At 38.9% G+C, this 24,543-nt stretch overlaps 2 protein-coding genes across 5 annotated transcripts; both read right to left on the bottom strand.

Annotated features, from left to right (window-relative positions):
* Window positions 1-518: 518 nt before the first annotated feature.
* On the bottom strand, window positions 519-14,113 carry tpst1l (tyrosylprotein sulfotransferase 1, like). Of its 2 annotated transcripts, XM_060936226.1 has the most exons (5): window positions 13,582-14,113; window positions 7,319-7,376; window positions 6,244-7,098; window positions 2,182-2,380; window positions 519-804 (listed from the first exon to the last, which is right to left on the bottom strand). In XM_060936226.1, exons 3-5 carry the CDS (start codon window positions 7,080-7,082, stop codon window positions 760-762), a joined length of 1,083 nt encoding a protein of 360 aa, XP_060792209.1. In that variant the 5' UTR covers window positions 7,083-7,098; window positions 7,319-7,376; window positions 13,582-14,113; the 3' UTR covers window positions 519-759. The 2 variants fall into 2 exon arrangements, with proteins under 2 accessions (XP_060792209.1, XP_060792208.1); XM_060936225.1 differs by having other exon boundaries at window positions 6,244-7,376.
* A 1,806-nt stretch (window positions 14,114-15,919) lies between these two features.
* On the bottom strand, window positions 15,920-24,288 carry crcp (calcitonin gene-related peptide-receptor component protein). Of its 3 annotated transcripts, none has more exons than XM_060936223.1 (6): window positions 24,019-24,288; window positions 23,357-23,393; window positions 23,107-23,205; window positions 22,121-22,215; window positions 20,188-20,245; window positions 15,920-16,732 (listed from the first exon to the last, which is right to left on the bottom strand). In XM_060936223.1, the coding sequence occupies exons 1-6, from the start codon at window positions 24,024-24,026 to the stop codon at window positions 16,589-16,591; spliced, it is 441 nt and encodes a 146-aa protein (XP_060792206.1). In that variant the 5' UTR covers window positions 24,027-24,288; the 3' UTR covers window positions 15,920-16,588. The 3 variants fall into 3 exon arrangements, with proteins under 3 accessions (XP_060792206.1, XP_060792207.1, XP_060792205.1); XM_060936224.1 differs by having other exon boundaries at window positions 24,080-24,287; XM_060936222.1 differs by having other exon boundaries at window positions 23,773-24,071.
* Between the last annotated feature and the right edge of the window lie 255 nt (window positions 24,289-24,543).

Genomic DNA, 24,543 nt, shown 5'->3' with positions numbered 1-24,543 from the left:
TAAAGTTTCATAGCATTTTCCCTTGTGTCCAAAGGAGTTATAAAAACCTGATCTGTTTCTGTTTAGCTGCTGTTTTCCAGTTTATTCATGCAAATGTTTGCATCACCCATGATTTCTAGGTGAAAAAAAAGAATGCACCCATGTATGTTTATTAATTCTATAATTCATCAAAAAGTTGTCAGTTTTCATGTAGTTATAAAGATAAGTGACAGGCTTGGAGTATTTACAGAATATTTATATTACATTCTGAAAAGGAGACGCTATCTTGATATGATTTAGATTTTTCCTCACTTAACATCCACACTACTAAACTACCTTTGCTAGTTGGTATAAAAGAACATCTGTGAAACCCAATACAATAAATGTCTTCTTGGTGTAAATTATATTTCAGTTTCTTTATTTTGTCCTAAGGGTACGCAAACTTGCACTCAATGGTATATGCTAGCTTGCAGTGTCTGTGCCTGTGTGTTGCTCAGGAGACTGATACTGCTGGTGAAATTCAGTGAAATTAGCTCATGTTATTTTTAAAATAAATATTTATTTTTTTAAACAGACACTTAAACAAATAGTAATACTTTTCATAGATGCACCAGACATCTTCCATATCGGATATTGGCGAGCTGGTGATTATGAGGCATCGATCAAAAAAAGTCCAGTCTAATGCTGTGTTCAAGCATCCTGCAAATTTCACCAACATATAAACCTTGAAAGTGGAATTCATCCGGATGTGAAACATGAATCAAGATCCTCCATAATAGATTAACTAGGATGATAAATATCTGTCTTTTCTTTAGCTTCTTTATGCTGTGGAAATGAGAAAAGAAGAAGAGTGTTAGATTATACAAAGAGAATCTGTTTCAGATCAGACAGCACTACTGAGACCATTTTTACATTTCATCACTCCTCAATCGGTAATATCACTGGTGAAATCAAAATGGGCAAGGCTGCTGTTTTCCATGTGGGTTGCATGTTCAACATGTATATAAATCTTCATTTTTGAAAACCCTTCTGATTATTCGCTTTCAGAAGTATACACAGTACGTTCATACTTGGCTTTGGCCAGAGTGCCTTTTGTCCTCAGATGACATACCTAATGTACCCACAACAGTGCTTATGAGTCTCAGACACTAGATACCAGTTCTAGATAACTTAAACTAGCCTCACTTGCAATCTAGATTATATTATCATTCAAGTAATAATGGTGTAAAAACTCTGGTGATGAAGAGACTGTTTGCCTTTAAGGCCCAGGTACAGTATACTTCAGTGGACATGGCTTCACACAACACAGACACAGATGGGCGTTTCTGAAGCATACTCGAAACATGTCTCTGAATACATGCACTACATCTTTATGGAATACTCGCCTCACCTACCGGGAGTGGCAAACAGCATAGTGGTTCAACAGAGCCATATCCCTGCTGAGACTAATTTAGAATTTGTTTAGCGCTTCTGGACACAGTTAACATAGGGCTTCCTTTTGCGCAGTAAAGTTTGACTGGCATTTGTGGATGTAACTTTGTATTGTAGTGCTCAACAAAGGTTTGCCTGCCAAAGTAATCCTGAATCCATGTGGTTAGATCAACTATAGATAAATGATGATTCTTGAAGCAGTGCTGTCTGAAGAATCAGAGATCACGGATGCTCAGCTTAGGCTTGTGCCCTTGCCCTTTACACACACAAATTCCTCCAGATTCCTTGAATCATTTAATGATGATATGCAACAGAGAGGGTGAAAGATCCAAATTCCTTCTTCTATTTCTTTGAAGAATGCTGTTTTTAAACATTTCAATTATTTTCTTATGCATTTGTTGACAAACTGGAGATCCCCAGCCCATCTCCTCAAAGCCTAGGCCTTTCCTAGATACTGATTTTGTACCAAATCATGATTATGATCACCTGCTGACATCACCTGTTTCAAATCATATCATTAGTCAATTACTGTACCTCATTACTAGCACTAAACTACCCCGTTCCAACTTTTTTGGAATGTATTGCAGGCCTAAAATATAGGAATTAACAAATGAATTGAAGTTGACCAGACAAAACATGAAATGCTGGGTTCATACTGTCTGCAATGAAACAGAAGTCAAAGTAAATTTAAAAATCACTGCATTCTCTCTTTTATTTGCATTTTCCATACCCTCTCAACATCTGATTTTGGGTTGTTGCAAGTCTTCTTACCTGATGCATGTTGTGCAGGGATAAGAGCTCAAGCTTGCCATAGTCTGGAGGGTTAGCCAGAGGGTTGTAACCCAGGCGTTTCAGCATGGGAGCTATGCTAGCCATGTCCTTCACTATATCATCAGGAATGTGTCCCACCCACTTAGACAGGGCTTGTGTGTTCACTGGGTTGAAGACTTGGTCGGTTGACCGTTCCAATCTGTAGCAGAAAAGCGGAGATATTTATACATCACAAAATCAGACCCAGATCACAGCGATCATGCGTTACAGCAGACAGCTGTCTAAGGATGTGCATTTAATGTCTCATTTTTAAGAAGTTAGATTACCAAGTGGCTGAAATAATTTTGCATATTTGTACTATTTGCATAGTCACATGTAAACTACTTTATTTGCGTAAGGTATACAGGAAGAGAGGTACATTCTGGAGTAAAATCATTCACACCAGATCACAGACCTATTAAACAAAATAAAAATGATTACATTTCTGAGGAATAATCATGTACCACTGAAAAAGTTTGTGTCTAAAGTGACTTTCCACTGCAGGTTTTATAAACCACCTGAAGGCACAACATCTCTGTTAAAATGCAGACCATGTTGTTAAAGTCCATGCTATTTGTTTTATTTACTGTCAGATTATTGTCACTATAATGACAGTATTGTCACTATTTGTTTATATATCATACCAAAGAAATACACTATCAAATAATCTAAACCAGTGGGATTCAGAGACCCCCAGGGGTTCGGGAAGCATAGCTAAGGGGTCCATGACACTTTTTTTTTTTTTTGGTGGTTAATTTTGTTACACTGGTGGAAATCACAATGTCACATTATCGAAATTATTACAGTTAGGGGTCCAAGCACAAACGTCAATTCAGACCTAACCTCTTCCATCAGTGAAAATTTCAGGGATAGAAAGTTCTATGGCTCCAAAAAACATAATGAAATTTAAAAAAATTAATAAAATAAAGCTATAATCTGGGGGTCTGCAGAATTTATTTTACAGTTTAATGGGTCCCTGACTACAAAAAGTTTGAGAACCACTGAACTGAATACAACAGAGAACAGGGTGGTGTATTTTGAGTCCTTTAGTGCAGTGGTTGTCAAAGTGGGGTTCAGGGACCCAGATAGGGCCATAAAGCAGAGCTTGGGGTGTCCATGATTGTTTTGTTTGTTTATTTTCGTTACAGTGAATGAAATTAGGCATGTAATGACGACATCTTGAGTGAGGATAAACTCGCGATACAAATTTATGACGTTTCGAAGAAATAAAAAATAAATCGTAACTATAATCGGGGCGGCACGGTGGTGTAGTGGTTAGCACTGTCGCCTCACAGCAAGAAGGTTACAGTGAATGAAATTAGGCATGTAATGACGACATCTTGAGTGAGGATAAACTCGCGATACAAATTTATGAGGTTTCGAAGAAATAAAAAATGAATCGTAACTATAATCAGGGGCGGCACAGTGGTGTAGTGGTTAGCACTGTCGCCTCACAGCAAGAAGGTCCGGGTTCGAGTCCCATGGCTGGTGAGGGCCTTTCTGTGCGGAGTTTGCACGTTGTCCGCGTGGGTTTCCTCCGGGTGCTCCGGTTTCCCCCACAGTCCAAAGACATGCAGGTTAGGTTAACTGGTGACTCTAAATTGACCGTAGGTGTGAATGTGAGTGTGAATGGTTGTCTGTGTCTATGTGTCAGCCCTGTGATGACCTGGCGACTTGTCCAGGGTGTACCCCGCCTTTCGCCCGTAGTCAGCTGGGATAGGCTCCAGCTTGCCTGCGACCCTGTAGAACAGGATAAAGCGGCTAGAGATAATGAGAATGAGACTATAATCAGGCTGTGAAATCTCTTCATTTTTCCTCGATATAACTGTTGTTTAGACAGCAGAGGGCAAAATAAAATAGAACGAATACATGTGACTTCACTGTAGGCAAAAGTAACACAGCGTTATAAGGACTTTAACACAGCTCCACCCCCCACACACACAATCTAAAATGGGAAAGAGCTGTTATGTGATTGACTGTACATATAGATTTAACAATTAGTCAAAGCTCTCTTTTTACAAACGGCTGAAAGCTAAAGAAAAGAGAAGCAAATACAGATAGTATGTTCATAAATGTTATTGCAAAAAAAGGCCTAATTGTTATTAACTTTTTGCATTTGTAATGAAAGGAATATTTTATTTAATAGGCTACTTTATTTTATTACAACCTTTACAAATGTGGGTAAATAATTGCTGTGGGATATTAAAGGAATACTCCGGAGTGAAATGCTTTCTAGGTCTATTTTCGCATTATTGGGAGTGCATACGTTGAGTTGCTACCACAATCACGTCAATCAGATGTGTTTTGAGAAAATTCGTTTTTTGCAATTTCAACCGGAAAGCGCTAACACGGCAGTGCGTGGGGTATGTTGTGCATTTCCAGTGGGATGGGCTCTGCACTCGGCACTCGACTTTTACGGACTGTCCCATGAAGATGGCATCTGGAGAAGACCAAATTCAGGTAAGGTCACTGGCTTTATATTTACTCTTCTACACACTCTATCTGTGCACTTGCAGAGCCAGGGACACTTCGTTTTGTTTGTAGGAACCCTCTACTCACTTCCACAGAACTGTCATGTTGTTTTGAGCTTTGCAATGGTTTTAAAACTAGCATTTTGTATCGGCAAAAAGACATGCCCCGCGCACTGCCGTGTTAGCGCTTTCCGGTTGAAATCGCAAAAAACTAATTTTCTCAAAACACATCCGATTGACGTGATTGTTAGGGTGCATCAGTTGCCCCCTAAAAATGAAAAGTTCCTCCGATCATGATGCATTTTTGTTTTTATGTTCCTTTTGGTAAGAAAACACACTGGGTGAAATATTTTGACAAAATTCAAAAGTTTAATGGTGGCACCAGGAGCTCAAAGTTATGGAAAAAGCTGCTATTTTATGACTTTTATGACAAAATTTCGATCACTTTTCATGAAACATTATGGCACCTTATAGAGTATACCAAATATCTTAGATACACATTTTTAGTACATATTCTAAATATATTATCAAGCACCGTTTGAGTTTTAGCTGTTCATTGAATCATTGTTCAACTACTTTTAAACAATACAAATGTATTATGAATCACATTAATGCTTCTCAATCCCTTGCAAAGGTTCTTAACATGATCTCTGGGTCACAAGAAATCAATAAATGGAGTCCAACATTGTGATTCAAACTTTACGCGAAAACATAAAATAAGTGTTTTTTGGCAAAAAATGAACCTCATGGTGCCACCATTAGACTTTTGAATATGGTCAAAAAATTTTACAGGATGTCTTTATTGGTGAAAAGGAACACCCAAACAAAAATACATCAGATTTTATGAAAGTGAGGGCAACTGATGCACCCTAGTGATTGTGGTAGCAACTCAACATATGCACTCCCAATAATGTGAAAACAGACCTAGAAAGCATTTCACTCCGGAGTTTTCCTTTAAGAAAATGATAAAACTTTTTTTATTTAAATTTAATGAAAGGAATATTTAAGTTGATAAATAGCAGGAAAATAATTGTTGCTTTTTGTATTAAAATTTTCTTCATTTAATTTTTTTTTTCAAAAATCTTGTGGAAAAATTGAATTGAGAACCCAATATCGTGAATCAAATTGAATCGTGAATTGGGTGAATTTTTACACGCCTAATGAAAATCATAAGCCACAAAGGTATTATATTTAGGGGTCCAAGCACCAAAGTCAACTCAGCCCTAATGCCTTCTATCAGAGGAAAATTCAGGAATAGAAAGCTCTATGGTGCCAAAAAATATTATTTGAAAAATCTAAAATAATGTTCATGAAATAAATCCATACTGAGGGTGGGGGTCTATGCAATTTTTTTTTTCCAGTTAAAGGGGTCCCTGGCTACAAAAAGACTGAGAAACACTGCTTTAGTTGGTCTTTAGCAGAACACCACATGGAGCATAGCTTGCTTTTTACCGAACTGGCATGGGAATGTTAGACAAGTGAAATTGATTCTGTTACAACAGAACAGGGAGAATATACTGTGTCTGTGTTAAAACCCTAGGACATCACTCACTTAGAAAGTGACACTCCTCCAGCTTTCCCGATCAGCTGCTCATGGTGTAGTACAGCCTGATCCCAGGGCAGCTCCAGGAACTGAAGGAGCTTTTGCATCACTTCCTCTGGATTTAACACCAGCTGTTCATAGTACACAGGCAGACAGCTCCCCTTGGCCGCAGTCTGGCATTGTTCATACATGACCTCCACTGCTCGGTTCCATTTCACTAGACAGTCCCGGTAACTCGTCAGGTCAAATCCTGTGATGGTCACCTTGCGTGATATCATGGAATGAACCGTGGCCCTTCCATCACGCAGCATCAGCACAAATTTGGCACGTGGAAAGAGTTTGGAGAGGTACACAAGAGACTTCAGAGCAAAAGGGTCCTTGTTACAGAGGCGTGGGGCCGGTTCACCGTGACCCACAATGATCTCTAGGAGGAAGGAACGGACAGCAGAGTCCAGGACCTCGTCTGTGACGCCAGCCTCGATTAAGCGAGTCCTCTCACGAGGTGAGCGGCTCCAGCTAGCCTGCATGGCTAACAAGCGGGGGATGACGCGTGTCTCCTCTCCACAGCGCACCTCAGGATGGGCATCCAGCATGGCTCGCATTAGAGTAGTGCCACTACGAGGGACACCACCAACAAAAATCAGAGGAGTGTCTTCACTATATTCTAGAGGAATAGGCAGCGAGTAACTGAGGTTCTTGCCCAGACGCTGGTTAGCTGCCCATACAGCCCAAGCACTGGGCCTAGACTGGGAGTGTGGGCATTCCATGGCACTAAGGCTGAGATAAAAGATTGTGATGGAGCTGAAGACCACGCAGGCCAGCAAGACACGACGAGTTGGTTTCCTCATGGTGAAAATCCAGATACTGAAATAGGTTTGTGTGAGGTATGGAGAAAGAAGAAAAAAAGCGATATAGAGTAAAGCAGCATGTAGCAAAGTATAAAAAGTCTCAATGAAAAGAAGATAAATAAGAAACAAAAAGTCAAGGATATACAGAAGAGAAGAGACCGAGAAGAATGTAGGGTGGAGGTAAGGTAGAGGGGCAGGGGAAAAAGAACAGTCTGGAGATAAAAGCCTTTTATAACCTTGCTCAAGGGCTGATTGTTATATCAAGCTTCTGGCTGTTGATCTGCTCCATTGTCTCTGGAAAATGGGAACAAAGAAAGCAGATGGTTAGAAAAATAGGCAAAATGCAAAGGTTTTGGAATTATTTATGATCCATTAACATTACTGTACTGCAACTGCAAATAAACAACAGACTATCCTCTAATTAAACTGATGTCCAGGGCAAATTTACACATATCCAGGACTGATAAACCAGGTAAGACACTGGTTTTGGGTTGTTTAACAAAATTACTGAAACTATCACTTTGAAGCACATTTATTTGTTTATAACATTATCACATTTACCATTCACATTCACCAAGATACACGTAATAAATCTTCTTTAGATTTATGATGTGTGGATTATTATTATAATACCCTGATATAATAATCCACAAAAAAAAATTCCTGATGAAAGATGCCACACTCCTTTTAAACATTTACAAATACATTCCATTTCCTGTTTTAAATAAAACCCTTCAACTTGTTAGGACTTTCACTCATTCATTCAGTTGTTTGTGGCATTGTATTTCGTCTGTCATCTTCCTGTCTGCATGTTCAATAAAACAACTGTGTTTAAGAAAGGTTTCATTTCCAAACTTTGCCTGTGAACTGTAAACCTTATACCAGTTTAATTATCAACAGTTCTTAATGCAGCCATTAAATATCCTGAAATTTGTCTGACCTTTCAAACTGTATCCAAATCAAACTATCTCTGGAAAGAGTGAATTTGCATTGAAAATAGATAGTATTTGCATTTAAATTTGCCTACAGGTGTGACAAAACAGTTATATTTTACATTCTGGACTTTGCCAGCCAATGACACATGAAAAACATTTCACAAATTGTCAATTCAAGGCTGGTTTTCTGTAACTGTGTGATCAACTGGTGAAAAGACTAGCATCATTGAAAATTTTACACGAGTTGAGTTTAGGTGTTCAATTGTTCTTTGGTCTTATTCTACCTAGTACTTTATGGTCAGTTTAATTCATTTCAATTTAATAACTGAATGTTCTCCCCATGTATCTGTTTCCTTCCACCTCCCTAAAACATTCCTGTAGGTAGGTTTGACACGCTAAATGTCCCAATGAAGGACTCCCATCTCATGCCCAGTGTTTGCAGGATATGAACCCTGACCAGGAGAAAGCAGTTACTGAAGTGTGTGTTCAGTCAGTCAGTAAGGCAAAGTGGGACGTTAGGCCCTATGGGGTATTCGGCCTCACTACACTGAAAATGCATGGAATTTATCACCAGCACGTCAGACATTATTGCAGATTACTCAGGAGCCAATCAGAACACATGATAACTGTATCAGCAAAATGAAATAAAAATTGAAAGTTGGACTCTTCTTCTTTCAGCTTTCATTAGGGGTTGCCACAGTGGATCTGTTCCACATATTTTATTTGACATAGGTTTTTACACCGGATGCCCTTCCTGATGCAACCCTCCCCAGTTTATCTGGCCTTGGGACTGCCACTAAGTATGCACTGTCTTGTGCAACTCCAGTGGCTGGGTATTTTACCTAACCTGCATGTCTTTGAATGTTGGACTCTTCTGCTGGGGGCTGAGGGGAATAGACTCTGCTGTTTTAAAAAAAAAAATTGACTTGTTGGAAAACTGTTGCACTTTTATCACTGGATTTGATGCCAGTTAATTTGTAAGTATATATATATGTTCTATTACACTGTTAATACAGTTACACATTCTTTATATTTATATAAATATTTAACAGCTATTCCACGAAATCGAGTCGTACATGAGCTGATAGCTGATGAAGCACGTAGCACCAAGTTGGCTATAGACCCTTTTCAGTCACGTGACCTTCGTAAACGCAACCACCATTCTGGACATGTAGCGGACTTCGGCTCGAATTGGTTTGAATGCGAGGAAGGCGACAAATGGAGAACATACAAGAAAAAGGAGTGAGATGCAGAAAACACCTTCACTATCCAGCGACGTAGGGCATTTACAGGGCGAGCAGAGGGAGAGGTATTTGCAAAAATTGAGGTTAGCAGGCTTAGAGAGCGACGTTTATCTGCTTCCGCCTGGATTGTTCACTGACGTACGGAAGTACACGAAGCCCTCATCTTTACCTGACTTCGGCCCACATGATCGTTATACCTATGTCGTTAAAAACCCATTGCCATACACAGGTATTGATCTGAAAACTCTTGTTTGAACACTTATTTGTAGGCAGTGCTTAATTTGTAAAGTGGGAGGTTCCGGAGCGCAGAGGATGAGCGGCTCCGGTGCGGAAAAAAAGAGGTGGAGAGGGGGGCGCGGCGCTGCGCTTCTGGGCATGTTTTGTAATAACACTGCAAATTAAGTTCATCTGCAGATATTTTGTAGATGTCGTTTCATGAGAGAAATCACCAACAAGACATATCAACATCAGACATTAACACTAAATAAACTTGCATTTTTTTATTTAATTATTTGTTGTTTTTTTTCATAGTCAAAAGAGGTGTCAGATCACCGGATCCAGTGTAAATAGCTGCCGGAGCTAACGCCCGAGGTTCCGGAGCGCGCTCCGGCTTGCTCCCCCTCAAATTAAGCGCTGTTTGTAGGACACTGCCTCTGATCTGTCCTACAGTCTACCAACAGCAAAGGAACACAACGCTAGCTAATGTCGTTAGCTAATAGCTACTACAGAAGAACAAAGCGGTTACAATGGGTTATTTTAGCCTATTTGGTTACACACTCGCCGCCACAGAATGTTAACAGCAATGTAATGCCTTTTCTGGCTAATTTTATTCCTCTTGCCTCCAACAAAGTGGTCACTGCACAAGCGCTGGTATGCCGAGGGCTGCCAATCTTTCCTGTTTATGGCCGCTATCCATCTTCTCCGTCGGTCAGCATCTACCGGGATCCGATAAAATGATAACCCTTGCCTTGTTTGTTGATGGTTACTACATCCAGGTGCACAACAATATAGTGGCATGATGGAAGTCTTGCTGAAAATAAACACTTTCTTTGCTGCCGTTCCTCAATGCTGGCTGTGGTAAACTACTGGTAGTACACGTCCAAAATGGCGGCCGCGTTTGTCGTGACGTCACGTGAAAAGGGTCCATAAGCCATGTACGACGAGACTGAGTGGAATAACTTTTATTCCCTCCACATTAATTGAATTTTGAGAAACCGAGCATTTTTTTTCAAATTCAATAAATAATTTTATACAAAACGTCTGGCAAAATAATTTCTGCTTAGAATGTAAACTAACTGGTGAAATGACAGGAGCAATTTGTGAAAGTGCTATAATAATAATAATAATAATAATAATAATAGTTGAAAAATTAAAAAAATGTTCTTACCATCAAATACTTTTATTCCATATTTTGTTGCCTTTTTTGTAATTTTTTTGGGTTTTTTTCTTTCAGGCTTTTTGGTAGTTGGCAAAGCAACTTAAGGGTGCATTACCAGCTGAACTGTGTAAAATCAGATATTGGGGGGGGGGGGGGGGACGATATTCTTTTAGCCATTTCTGTTTCTTTTAAATACTTGATCATTTTTGGGGTTTTGTTTTTGAATAGAGTTCTTATTTCGTCCTCAGTTGGTTCAGCAAAACGCTCTGCCATTTTGTTTTTCTCTACTCATGGTATATGAGCTGATATCCTAGTAGTAGAGTAGCCAATCAGAGCGCACGATTGCTCATATCCAGTGAATGTGCAGAGAATATATTTGCCCCATATTTCCTGCCTATATTTAAGTAAGTCTTGAGTGAGAAATATTTTTGTGTCTTAGTGGGGACCAAGTGTCCCAACAAGGACAGGAATACCAGATAGTTTTTACCTTGTGGGGATATTTGGCTACGTTTTTTTTCTACTCTTCTATTTCAAAAAAACTAAAGGGAGCCAATTAATTAGTGGCTTTCCAATTATTAATTGGAAAGTCCTCACAAGGACAGTCAGACAAATATGTGTTTGTTTTCAGTCAGTCAGTATACAGTTCAGGGTGGCACGGTGGTGTAGTGGTTAGCACTGTTGCCTCATAGCAAGAAGGTTCTGGGTTCAAGCCCAGTGGCTGATGGAGGCCTCCCCGTGTCTGCATGGGTTTCCTCCAGGTGCTCCAGTTTCCCCCACAGTCTAAACACATGCAAGTTAGGCTAATTGGTGGCTCTAAATTGACCGTGAGTGTGAATGGTTGTTTGTCTCTATGGCTACGTTTACATTAGACCGTATCTGTCTCGTTTTCTTCGCGGATGCACTGTCCGTTTACATTAAACCGCCGGGAAACGGGAATCCGCCAGCGTCCACGTATTCAATCCAGATCGTGTCAGCTCCGGTGCTGTGTAAACATTCAGAATACGCGGATACGCTGTGCTGAGCTCTAGCTGGCGTCTCATTGGACAACATCACTGTGACATCCACCTTCCTGATTCGCTGGTGTTGGTCATGTGACGCGACTGCTGAAAAACGGCGCGGACTTCCGCCTTGTATCACCTTTCATTAAAGAGTATAAAAGTATGAAAATACTGCAAATACTGATGCAAATACTGCCCATTGTGTAGTTATGATTGTCTTTAGGCTTGCCATCCTTCCACTTGCAAGTGGTAAGTGATATGCGCTGGGATCACACACACAGCGGCTCAGTCCCGAATCACAGCTTGTTCACTTCACTCGCGTGCTCTGTGAGCTGCGCAAGGCCGGAGTGCGCACCCTCCAGAGGGCACTCGCTGTTCAGGGCGGAGTGATTTGGAGCGCAGGATGCCTGCGGAGCCGAGCGTATCCGTGTATTGGTATTGCTGTGTGCACGCAAATCGTGTATTGGTGTTGCTATGTGCATATTAATCGTTTTAAAAACGTTAATCTGATGATCCGCTGATACGGTCTAATGTAAACATGGGCTATGTGTCAACCCTGCGATGATCTGGCAACTTGTCCAGGGTGTACCCTGCCTCTCACCCATAATCAGCTGGGATAGGCTCCAGCTTGCCTGTGACAGGCTCCAGCTTGCCTGTGACCCTGCACAGGATAAGCAGTTACAGATGATGGATGGAAAAGTATACAGCTCAACTTTATATTCTATTAAAACTTAACTGTGGAACAAACACACGTGTGTGTGAGAGAGAGAAAGGGGATGTCAGGGGTTTAATTATTGGCAGATGTGAGACATTTTGAGGATAAAATTACCACGTTTGTAAACCATGAACTTCATAAACAGTGAGAACCATCCCTGTGTCAGAAATTGCTCCCTACTCACTATATAGGGCACTATATAGTGGGGACGCCATTTTGTAGTGCTGTCCAAAACCTTAGTGAGGATTATTTACATCCTATATAATGCACTCCAAGTATCCCACAATGCATCACGAAAAGTAGTGTACAACCAATGGTCACTAACCAAGCACTATATCCCATCATGCATTGCGGTCGCGCTGAAAGAAATCAAATTAAAAGTCTCAAAGAGGAAAGTATTCACCCTTGATTAAAAAAACGAAAGATGTAGGTACTTTGTACTGATTAATGTAGGAAGTACGGTCAGTATAATATGTATTTATCACAAAAATACATGCATGTATTTATTATTTTGAAAATCCACCAGCCGACTGATCTGGGACGTTTTAATTGTGCGACAGTAATGACGTAAATACCAGCGCGACGGACAAGTATCCGAAAGTGTTTTTCATTTTACTAATGAGCTCACTAGATAGTCCTCTATACAGTAATTCCCTATATAGGGAGTAGTGAATGAGTGAGCGATTTCGGACACGGAGCATGCATACATTATTGCCCCTTTAATTTATGGTCGGCAGAGACCAACATTAACAGCGCATCCCTTTAAAGTAGAACATAATGCGTCAACAGTCAACTTATATATTTTAGGAAACGTTGGTCACCCGCTGCAAAATAAGTACTGAGCTGCAGTACAGAACACTGAAACCAACAAAATTCAGCACGTTCACACACACACACACACACACACACACTGTATTAAAGAGGCCTGGATGCGAAACTACTCTGCATACAAATCATGCCCTAACTGTACGTTTAAAAAAAAAAAATCTGCATACTACAAACAAGCTACTGGTGCAAGCTAAAACAGTAGCTTAGCTGTGTGAGCCTCTAACTCTGAGGTGAATATTTTAGCCTAGCTTAAAGCTTCCAATAGCTAGCACCTCACATTTACGACTATGCAGCGAAATGTACAGGAGCAAAGAAAAAAACCCTGCTAACCTACAATATCACGACTCAAAGAGAAAAGAGCCAGTGTTTCTTAATGTATTTATTAATTCATGATGTCTTACCACAGAAAAACGGCTCCATTCTTCCGTCTTTCATACCCACGCTGTGTATTTTGTGTGTGTGTTTCTTTTTTGGATAGAGATGACTGTAGTAATCCGAAGTACTCGTGCGGACATGAGGTGAATATCTGGCCGCATAACGAGGAAAAGAAATCACCCGTCATGTTTTCCATCTCTGCTCATAATTGCACTAGCAGCAGCGTTAACACGGGAGCTCTGAATCTGAAGCCAGCAGTTTCACGGTTTCGTTCGTCCTTCCTTCGTCTCTCTCACAAACACGCGCGCACGCGCGTACTTCTGTCTTTGTGGGGACACGCATAAACCTTAACTTTCACAACTAAATGTCTAAAGTAACCCTAAAACGAACTCTTAACCCTTAGGCAGCCCTTTGAAAAAGTGAGGACCATCCGAAATGTCCTCACCTGCCGAAAATGTCCTAACTGTTGGTAAAAAAAAAAAAAAAAGTATTCCGGTCCTCAATATGTAGTCAGTAAAAGTGACAGCATTTCAATTATGTACCTGTGCATATATTTATAAATATACACAAATTTTCCCTTACACAAGATACAGCCAATTAGCCAAGACATGTTTGCTGTGTAAAACTTTCTTCTTCAGTTTTGCACTGAAGCTAAGTAAGGGAAGATTATAGATGCTATTTTAGCATCATGCTAGCTGGCAGTCCAGCTGAAATATCCAGTTGCCAAAACACAGACCAGTGTTAATCATTTTGCCAAGTAGCCATTCATTTTCCATCTTCCTTAACGCTCAACTCAATAAATGTTTGACCTCTTGTAATTACCTTGCTGTTTGTAATACTGACACACCAATGCCATATCTTCATGTCAGTTATATTCTCTAAATCTCAAACCTTTTTTCAGCCAGTGACTTTATATAGTGTAAAACCTTTCCATTAACCGCTTCTGACTGCAACAGTCTAATTTAGATGCTTAAAAATGAGCCAATTATATTTACTTCTGTATTTGCATTTATTATTTCTAAACTTTCCACCTACAGAACCCAAAAAGGTTACACTGTGCTGAAAGACACCAAACATCTGTATTGAAATATTTCCTAATTTTACTAATGATGCTTTTTAAGATTAGAAAATGAGCAGCTTGTAATAAGGAAATATTACTGATATTTAGTTTGTTAACAATGACCTCCAGTACACCATTAAAAATATAAATGCTCTGGATCCCCTCGTGGTTTAAGTTTAAACTCTCATTTATAAGGCACATGTCTTATTTATGACTGCTTAATGCTCAGAGTTAATGATTTGTATTAGTTCAAATCCCAGCAGTGCCAGGAAACAAGATCCTCACTTCTCAAACAACTACATCTAAAAGTCATTCTTGTAAAATGAGAATATCTAGCACACTGTTTAAAATAACATACAAGCACATAGTGAAACAAGCTTAGTAATAAAAGCAAGATTAGTGCTACAGGCTTTTATAAAAGCTTCCTGTGTGAAAGCCTGTACACAGACAGATGAGTCAAGCACTATAAAAATATCATGAACTCAAGCAAGTATTTATGCTTAGCTTCTAAACAGAATGAATAAAACTGCAAAGACTTATCCACTTTACATACACTACCGTTCAAAAGTTTGGGGTCACCCAGACAATTTTGTGTTTTCCATGAAAAGTCACACTTTTATTTACCACCATAAGTTGTAAAATGAATAGAAAATATAGTCAAGACATTTTTCTGGCCATTTTGATCATTTAATCGACCCCACAAATGTGATGCTCCAGAAACTCTAAAGTTTAGCTTCTCTAAAGAGCTAAACTGTTTTCAGCTGTGCTAACATGATTGTACAAGGGTTTTCTAATCATCCATTAGCCTTCTGAGGCAATGAGCAAACCAATTGTACCATTAGAACACTGGAGTGATAATTGCTGGAAATGGGCCTCTATACACCTATTATTATATTATAATTGCACCAAAAACCAGACATTTGCAGCTAGAATAGTCATTTACCACATTAGCAATGTATAGAGTGTATTTCTGATTAGTTTAAAGTGAGCTTCATTGAAAAGAACAGTGCTTTTCTTTCAAAAATAAGGACATTTCAAAGTGACCCCAGACTTTTGAACGGTAGTGTATATATTCACATAAAAATGCAGGAAATATGTAGGAGGGGAAATACACCTTTGCAGCTCTTAACTTTTTCTTTTGCCCCGACCCGTTTTAGCAACTAGAGTACTGCTGAAAATGTTTCAACAAAACCACAGTACAAAAAACAAGGGGGGGGGGGGGGGGGGGAGCCCACACACTGAACAAGTTTAACCTTCAAATACCTCATAAAAACTTCCAATGAAATGAAGCAAATAAATATTCCTCAGCATGTAATGATCCAGCTTTAATTAATCACAGTGAACGTATAAGCAATACAAACTTTCATTAATGTAATGAAACTCAAAATGATTCAACAACAGCTTAGTTATACGCAAGTTTCCCTTTTTGGTGTGCAAAGTTCCTTTTTTACTTTTGCACCGGAGCTCAGCAAGATAAACTTACAACCAACGGTTTAGCATTGTGCAAGGTGTTTCAAACCATGCATTTTTGTTGAGTAATCTCATATGAAGTGGCTTATGAAATTCAAAGTTGCTATTTTCCCCCATTTTCATTTCAATATGATACCAATATCAAAACTCTGCATCTCAGCCAATGCTGAACTGATACCAACCTGCTCTTTGTAAACATGCTGCAAGCTTCAGCTGCAAAATGTTACGCAAAAAGTGAATGTAAAATGTTGCAGGCATAAAGGCAATTTGTAAGCTGACATGGATCTATGTGGCTTCAGTTACAATAGGTTTATGTACAAACGTTACAATTAAGCCAAATAATGTCTTCTGCAGGTTTTACAAATTCTCCTTACTTACTTATTCCAGTCAAAACTTCAGACACCTAATATACTGTACATGGTCATTTGGATAAACAGATGTTTTAAACAACTGTTTGATGATGACGTAAAGAATTTCTGGATTTTTAAATGTTTTTTTTTAAATCACTGATCTGTGCTCGCGTCCATTTCAGGGTCTTCTGTGGCACCACCTTCTTGCTGAGGATCTCCAGGAAGAATATCTGTGACAGTCTGAATAAGCTCATCTATTTGTTGTTCGGTCAACCGTTCTTCACTCTCTTCTACCATCTGGGGGGGGGAATGGTATAATCAACATATTGACCTCAAATAGAACATTCCAGAAAAGTATGTTCCAAAAGTACCTCCAGAAAATAAGCTTCATTACAGGTAAAGACACACACACTAAATTCCACCTGAAAAAAGTATTTACCTGTCAGTCAATTTTATGCGAGTCACATAAGGTATTAAACTATTTGTGGGTGTAGTATTATAGGAAAATAATCAATGAGGGGGTGGTGTGATGCGGCCTGTTGCCAAAGCAGAGTTGCTTATTCAACCCCAAAGTTAAAGGTGCTGACTACAAAGTAATTAGAAATTTAATTTTTTTTTAAACCATGCATGGAATTTTCCTATGTCTCGCAAAAACAATATCATGCGGACGAGATGAGATTATTTCGATGTGCTGAGGGTTGCTTTTCTCCGTTTTGGGACTGTTTTCCTACCTCTTAAGGTAAACAGCATGGCCCTACAGAAATAGCCAAACGTGAGGAGCTTTAACTAATTAGCATAACCATGTAACTGCATCACACCAAGATGGCGGCACACAGAAAACATGATTCTGCATCGATCTCAGAGTTTTGAGTTGCAGGGATGTAATTTGTGGTTGACATTTGCAAATAGATCCATGAAACAAAAGATGAATATATCTTTTTTCAGTCCATAAAAATGATGCGTCATCTAAATCTTGCTCTGTCTTGCAGTTGCACTCACTAGGCAAGCTTTCCTTTTCCGCTGGCAGGAGAGCGGAGTCTGCCATGTTTGCCCACGCCAACTTGTTTTGGTTAAAAGTAGGTCAAATGCCCCACGGTGGTCACATGGTATTGTTGCTCACTTGGAATCGTAAAACATGGGACGCATTTTATCTCAGCAAAACATTTACACATAGGATACACCGTGTGTGCAGCAGCAACAAAACATCTCAAAACTAACAGCAACAGAAATAGAATATTTTGCCCAGAATTCAACTTTGCAGTCAGAACCTTTAAATACTTTCCAATAACAGCAAGTCTTGAAGTGTTTTATTCCTCTTGTAACAACATTTATTATTTATTACTGAATGACAGGTCATACTTCATTTACAGACATGAACAAATTTGTTGGTACCCTTCCATGGGGGGGGGGGGGGGGGGACAAAACAAAAACACTATCTCTGAAATAAACTTGAAACTGACAAAAAAAAAAAAAAGTTAATGGCATTCATCATTGTTTATATCATGCTTAACCCAAATCAGACTTTTCTTTTGATTCAACTGAATATTTTACATAAAACAAATGAAAAATGGTATGAACAAAAATGATGGTACCCTTAACTTAATATTTTGTTGCACAACCTTTAGCAGCAACTCACTGCTAACAAGCGATCTCTGTAGCTCTCAATGAGACTTCTGCATCTGCCAACAGGTAGTTTGGCCCACTCTTCCAGAGCAAACTGTTCTAGCTGTCTCAGGTTTGAAGGGTGCCTTCTCCACACTGCGTGTTTCAGCTCTTTCCAGAGGTGTTCGATAGGATTCAGATCAGGGCTCACAGAAGGCCACTTCAGAATAGTCCAATGTTTTGTTCATCATTCTTGGGTGCCTTTATCTGTGCGTTTTGGGTCTTTATCCTGTTGGAGGGCCCATGACCTGCGACTGAGACAGAGCTTTCCGACACTGGGTTGTACGTTTCGCTCCAGAATGCCTCGACAGTCTTGAGATTTCATTGTGCCCTGCATAGGTTCAAGGCACCCCGTGCCAGACACAGCAAAAGCCTCCTCCATGTTTCACAGTAGGTATGGTGTTCTTTTCTTTGAAAGCTTCAGTTTTTTCTTCTGTGGACAGAGCTGATGTGACTTGCCAACAAGTTTGAATTTTGTCTCATCTGTCCAAAGAACATACTCCCAGAAGCACTGTCGCTTGTCAATATGCATTTTAATAAATTTCCAGTCTGGCTTTTTTTTCTTTTTCTTTCAACAACGGAGTCCTCCTGGGTCTTCTTCTACTGAGCCTGCCGTCACTCAAAAAGTGATGGACGTTGTAAGCAGATATTGATGTACCTTAACCCTAGAGTTCAACTTTTATCTCTTTGGAAGTTCTCCTTGGCTCTTTTTCTACCATTGGCACTATCCTTCTGTTCAATCTGTGGTCAATTTTCTTCTTGCAATCACACCCAGGAAGGTTGGCTACAGTCCCATAGAATTTAAACTTCTTAATAATATTTGCAACTCTAGTCACAGGAACATTAAGCTGCTTGGAGATGGTCTTAAAGCCTTTAACTTGAACATGCTTCTCTATAATTTTCTTTCTGATCTCCTCACACAACTTGCTCCTTTGCTTTCTCTGGTCCATGTTGAATGTGATGCACACAATGATACCAAAAGGCAAAATGATGACGTTTCTCCATTTAAAAATAGACTGAATCATTAATTAAAAGACTGAAGACACCTGTGATACTAATTAAGGTTAAAAAATTAGTTTGAAATATCACTAAAATCCAATTATTTATAAATCTTTTCTAGGGGTACTAACAAATCTGTCCAGGCTATTTTAGGATATTTTTGTAAAATGAATAACAAATCATTTCTTTTCACACTTTGCTTTACTCTATGACATACCAATTACATGCAAGTATACATAAGAAAATTGCTTTTAATTTCATTACTTTTCAGGAGGAATAAAGCATTGAAAACAATGAGCTATAAGTGTACCAACAAATTTATCCACATCTGTAGTCACATTTCCTGCCATGGAATGTCTGTGAAAAAAATTAGTTCCAGGTATCACTTAAACTATATAATGCTAAACAGTTTCCCTCACCAGCCAAAATGCAGTCTGTCATGCCAACAAGAACCTGTAAAAGCATAAAGCCCTGAAGATTCTTCAACGTCATAAAACGTAGTTAAACCGCTGACTGCTACTAATCATTAACACCACTGGAGACGCTTCCAAATACAAGTTTAAAAAAAGTTTATACATACAACTCCCTGTGTAAGTTGTCACTATAGAAACAAGAAAATGCATCAGAAAGAGCACATTAACATAAACCTGTGATTTGACTTCCAGCCGAAACTACTGTCAGAACTGCTATTATAGAAAAGCAACACCGTCAGCACCTTCTGACCAATCAGAATCGAGCATTCGACAATGCTGTAGTAAAAATCAATGGACCAACCATTCTGCCACTTTCAAGTTGAACAACCTAATTTTTGGTGTAACTCCCAGTGTACCTCAGTTGCCACATTCATGTAGCAGTTGGCTGTAATGTTTTCATTAACATTTTATAAAAGAACCAGACAACTATGTTAGTCTACTACAAAAATAATCACTTTGTTGTACACGTTGCAGCAGCTGCAAGAAGGCTAAAAGAAAACCCCATGTTTTATAGTCTACAAAATACAGTACATGAAACATGACTACCTATCCTCATCAGAGACAGACTGAGTCAGAAAAGACACAAATTACAAGGCAGAGAACAAATCAAAGCCTGACCAGTTGGATCTCAACAGCCGTCTGTGGTCTGTGGTTCAGCAGCTGCAGTTTCTCTGCTCTGCAAAGAGAGAGAAAATGTAGGACAAGGCAGAATGGTTAGTGTTTGGGGGGAAAAAAAAACTGAATCTGAGGTCAAAAGCAAAACAGGTTGCATAGTCATGTGTCATAGACAGACAGACATATTTTAAAGACTAAAAAAGGCTTCATATATCTCACAGTACAGTCCAACAAGAATCCACAAGACAGTCAAAAATGTGAAAACAGAGGTGCCAACTTTTGCTAACCAGAAAACACTAGAAGGGAGAGAGAGAGAACACGAACCAAAATGAAACAGAATGAGACGGCATTTGTTTTCAAAATCTGCACCAAGGAACAGTAAGAAAGCAGTGAGGCAAAAGTCCACATACTGCAGTCCTACCTTTGTGTTTTCTACTGGCTCACTAGAAAGAAGCTTGTGAATTCTCACGACTCAAGATTCACCAGATAAGAGTCAGGTAAAGTTAGATAAAGTCAAAGTAACCACTACACAAATGCATATACATCCCACATCCTTTGACCTTCAGTGAACTGGCCAGTTTTACTCAGATATGATCTGATTACTGAAAAAGCAGAAGTGTCTTGTATTGCTATAGCAAGGGATCAAAAATTCAGAAATGCTACAGCTAAACCATAAACATTAGCACTGATGAAATTTAAAATAACCAGTACTAGGCAAAAGGCTTAGGCACTTCATTTTTAGTACAAACTTTGTTCTATAGTATCGAGTCAGTCCAAAAACATTTTAGATTTCCAGTTTTCTAGCACAAAATTAAAATGTATTTCGGTAAAGAAAGCAGCATATTACATAAAAGGGCACTTTTCAGACAAAAACACAATGAAGGCTACTGGGTTTTGCTTCAAAATTAAGAAGCAAGTGTGACAGTCAAAGTGTCCAGAAGAATGTGGCTGGTTCTGCAAGATGCTCAGTAAAACCTACAGCTCATTTCCTTACAAACCTGCACTAATCATACCTGAGACTAATATTGGGGGGTTTTTTTTAAAGCAAAGGATTGTCTAATATCAAATACTGACTTTAATTTATTACTGTTTACTGATCCTTTATAGTATTTTTTTTTTAAAGATTTTTTTGGGCTTTTTTCACCTTTATTGGATAGGACAGTGTAGAGACAGGACAGGAAATGAGTGGGAGAGAGAGACAGGGAGGGATCGGGAAATGACTTCGGGTCAGAATCGAACCCGGGTCCCCGGATTTATGGTATGACGCCTTAGCCACCTGAGCCATGACGCCCCTATAGTATTTTTTTTTAAATGTAGAAACATTTCATTTCAAGAATCTTCACTCTATGGCATTTCTTTACATGTGCCATAAACTTTCACAGTACTGTATAATGATTAAATAAAGGGATATCAAAATATAGTCCTATTTTATTTTTTAAATGTATAATTCTTGTAAAAACTAGTATATCGGCTTATATGATTGTACATACCTTATTCCACACATGTATGCCTTAGTAAACCTCATATGCTGAAGGAAAACACTATTGGAGAAATTTCTACTCATATAAAATAACTATTCATTAAAAAGAAAACAAAATACAGCAATATAATACAATGTAAGAAACATCTCAGTGTCTCCTATGAAGCCATTTATTTTTGTATTTAAAAATCCTTTGTCTTTGAATCCTATAATACTAATTAATACTCATGTGCAACCCACAGAACATGAGCTGGACCATATCACATGACCCTTGTGCCATATCAGGCAGTGCAAATTACAGAACTCCTCAGCAGAGGGCAGACAAACCACTCAGTAATTAGTGATGACATGCAGCTAAATCTTGCTGTAGAGCCATTTTGAAACTACAAATTCCCATTCAAAACCAAGCATAGTGTGGACAATTAAGTTGTAAACAACAGGAGTTGCTGTACTCACTTGGTGAGTTTGTGTGGAAGCATCGCACTTAAGAAGTCTTTCACTATCTCAGGACTCTGATGAACACATGGTGTCTTGGAGAGATACTTAAGTGTCTATTCAAGAAAAGACAAATGTAAATCAAAATCAAAGAAGCTGAACAACTTTATTTTATATTAAAGTATACACATACTCTGTTATAAGCATCGTCATCTTGGTTCTCAATTCAAACACTGAAGATAAATAATGTTAGAAAAAAAAATCCAAAGTCTCTCATTATAATACTATTCATTTCCATTCACAGCATTTAGCAGATGCCCTTAGCCAGAGTGGCTTGAAAAGGAACTTTATAATCGCCATTAAAAATATCTGCCAGCTACTTCAACAACTAAGGGTCTAAGAATACCATCAAGCTTAAACTGAGCGAGTATACCAGCAAGAAAAACCCACAAGTCAAAGGATTTTTTTAAAAAGTAGATTAGCCCCATTTAAGTGCTCAGTGAAGAGGTATTTCTTCAGTGTGTGTGTGAGACATTGACTGTGGAACGGTTGTTGTTGCGAGGATTGAGTATTTCTGAAACTGATGATCCCCTGAATATTAATTCCTGCACAACTGTCTCTAGAGTTTACGCAGAATGGTGTGAAGAACAAAAAAACATTCAGTGAACAGCAGTTCTGTGGACAGAAACTCCTTGTTGATGAGGGAGGTCAGAGGGTGGCCAGACTAGTTTGAGCTGACAGGAAGACTATAGGAACTCAATTCACCATTCTTTACAACTACAGTGAACAGAAAAGCATCTCTGAACACAGAAAATGTCGAACTTTGAGGCAGATGGGTTACAACAGCAGACAGGCACACTGGAATTCACGCTTGTCAGCCAAGAACAGGAATCATCAAAAATATTTTGGTTGATCAACCTTATCTGGGGTAAGTTGGAAGCACTGAACTGTTCATGAAACTGCTGAGGCATCAATGGGATTCATTTGCCAATGGTTATATCACGAACCTCATACATTATAGTGTTAAGGTTCTGCTGCCCAGTGCTGTGCTTGTTTTTAACGCTCTCTTTCCTCTTCTCTTTCAGCTCCATCAGCAGCTGATACACCTAGTATTATCAATACACACAAACACACAGTGGACCAACATGCCCGAGTAACATTATCTTTAAACATACATGAAAAATAATCACATACGATTTAGTATTGATTGTGGCATTATATAACAGTATAAATATGGTTCAGGGAATCTTTACTGACCTCATAATTGCTGAGCATAGCAGCGTTAGCATCCCTCCTGCAATGCAGCCATGATAGATTATTAATTTGTGAAGTATGAACAGCTCGAGTCACTTCTCTGCATGAACTTGGTTAAAATATAAAAGGTTTTTTTCTAGCATACTGAAAGTTGGACAAACATAATACATTTCACCAGCATTTGCAGTTACAAACGACTGCACAGATGTTCTATATTAAATGGACTGCAAAGTATGTATGTATCTGCTACAAACTTAAAACTAAAAGAGGACTGACAATTAAACACTGATGTGAGATTTCAAAGCAACATTAGAGAACTAAAGAGGTGGCCACTATCGAAGTTCACTGTCAGGGACAGAGGAGAACTTTACAGGATAGTTGCTAAATACACAAACATTACAACATTCACTGAGCAAAACCTGCACGTGTTGAATTTCACAAAGGTGGGGTTCAGGGCAAAGCTGCCATTCGGAAACATCTGATGTTCTACCGCTGTTGTCACCCAACATGTAGAGTTAAAATTATAAACTTCTCTTTTCCACCATTTTAACATGTTGCCAACACACCAGTGTATTCAACCAGCTAGGTAACATCTGCACAAAACATAGAAATGATAAACATGTTTAAATAGTTCATTTATAGTTATTTTAAAAATCGCTTCTCACACTTCCATCCTTGCTGTTTTCACCGGTCCGATCCTGAAAAGTAGTCGGGTGGAAACATTACCTCAAGGTTGTATGTTCCTACAGCAAATAGTTCTTCTTCTATGGCGTTTTATGGCAGCTGGCATCCAGTTTGTTGCATTGCTGCCACCTACAGTGTCATTCCATTATTACACTAGATTCTCTGAAGGAGGTCTTCTTCTTCTTCTGTCGATTTATTGGCGGTTAACAATCGATGTGTATTACCGCCATCTACCGGGCTGAGGTGTGATCTCAAGGGATATTAAATTGCAGACTGATTATAACAAAAAAAAAACACCTAAATTCTGTTTGCTAGTTTATGGAATCAATTTTGTGCCAGAATGTTCATACAATACTTTTGAAATATCAAACAAAAACGACAAATCAAAATACAAAAAAACAAAAAAGTCAATTTTTTTAGACTGGCAAACAAATTATTCGTGTAATCGTGCAAAATATCAGTCTATTACAATTCAGAAACCTTTTATTTTTGTTCCGCGTCTTTCT

The sequence above is a fragment of the Neoarius graeffei genome, chromosome 12 (assembly GCF_027579695.1).
Source record: "Neoarius graeffei isolate fNeoGra1 chromosome 12, fNeoGra1.pri, whole genome shotgun sequence".
Taxonomy (NCBI): Eukaryota; Metazoa; Chordata; class Actinopteri; order Siluriformes; family Ariidae; genus Neoarius; species Neoarius graeffei.
The sequence above is the reverse complement of the archived record's forward strand: the minus strand, read 5'-3'. Positions and strand labels throughout refer to the sequence as shown.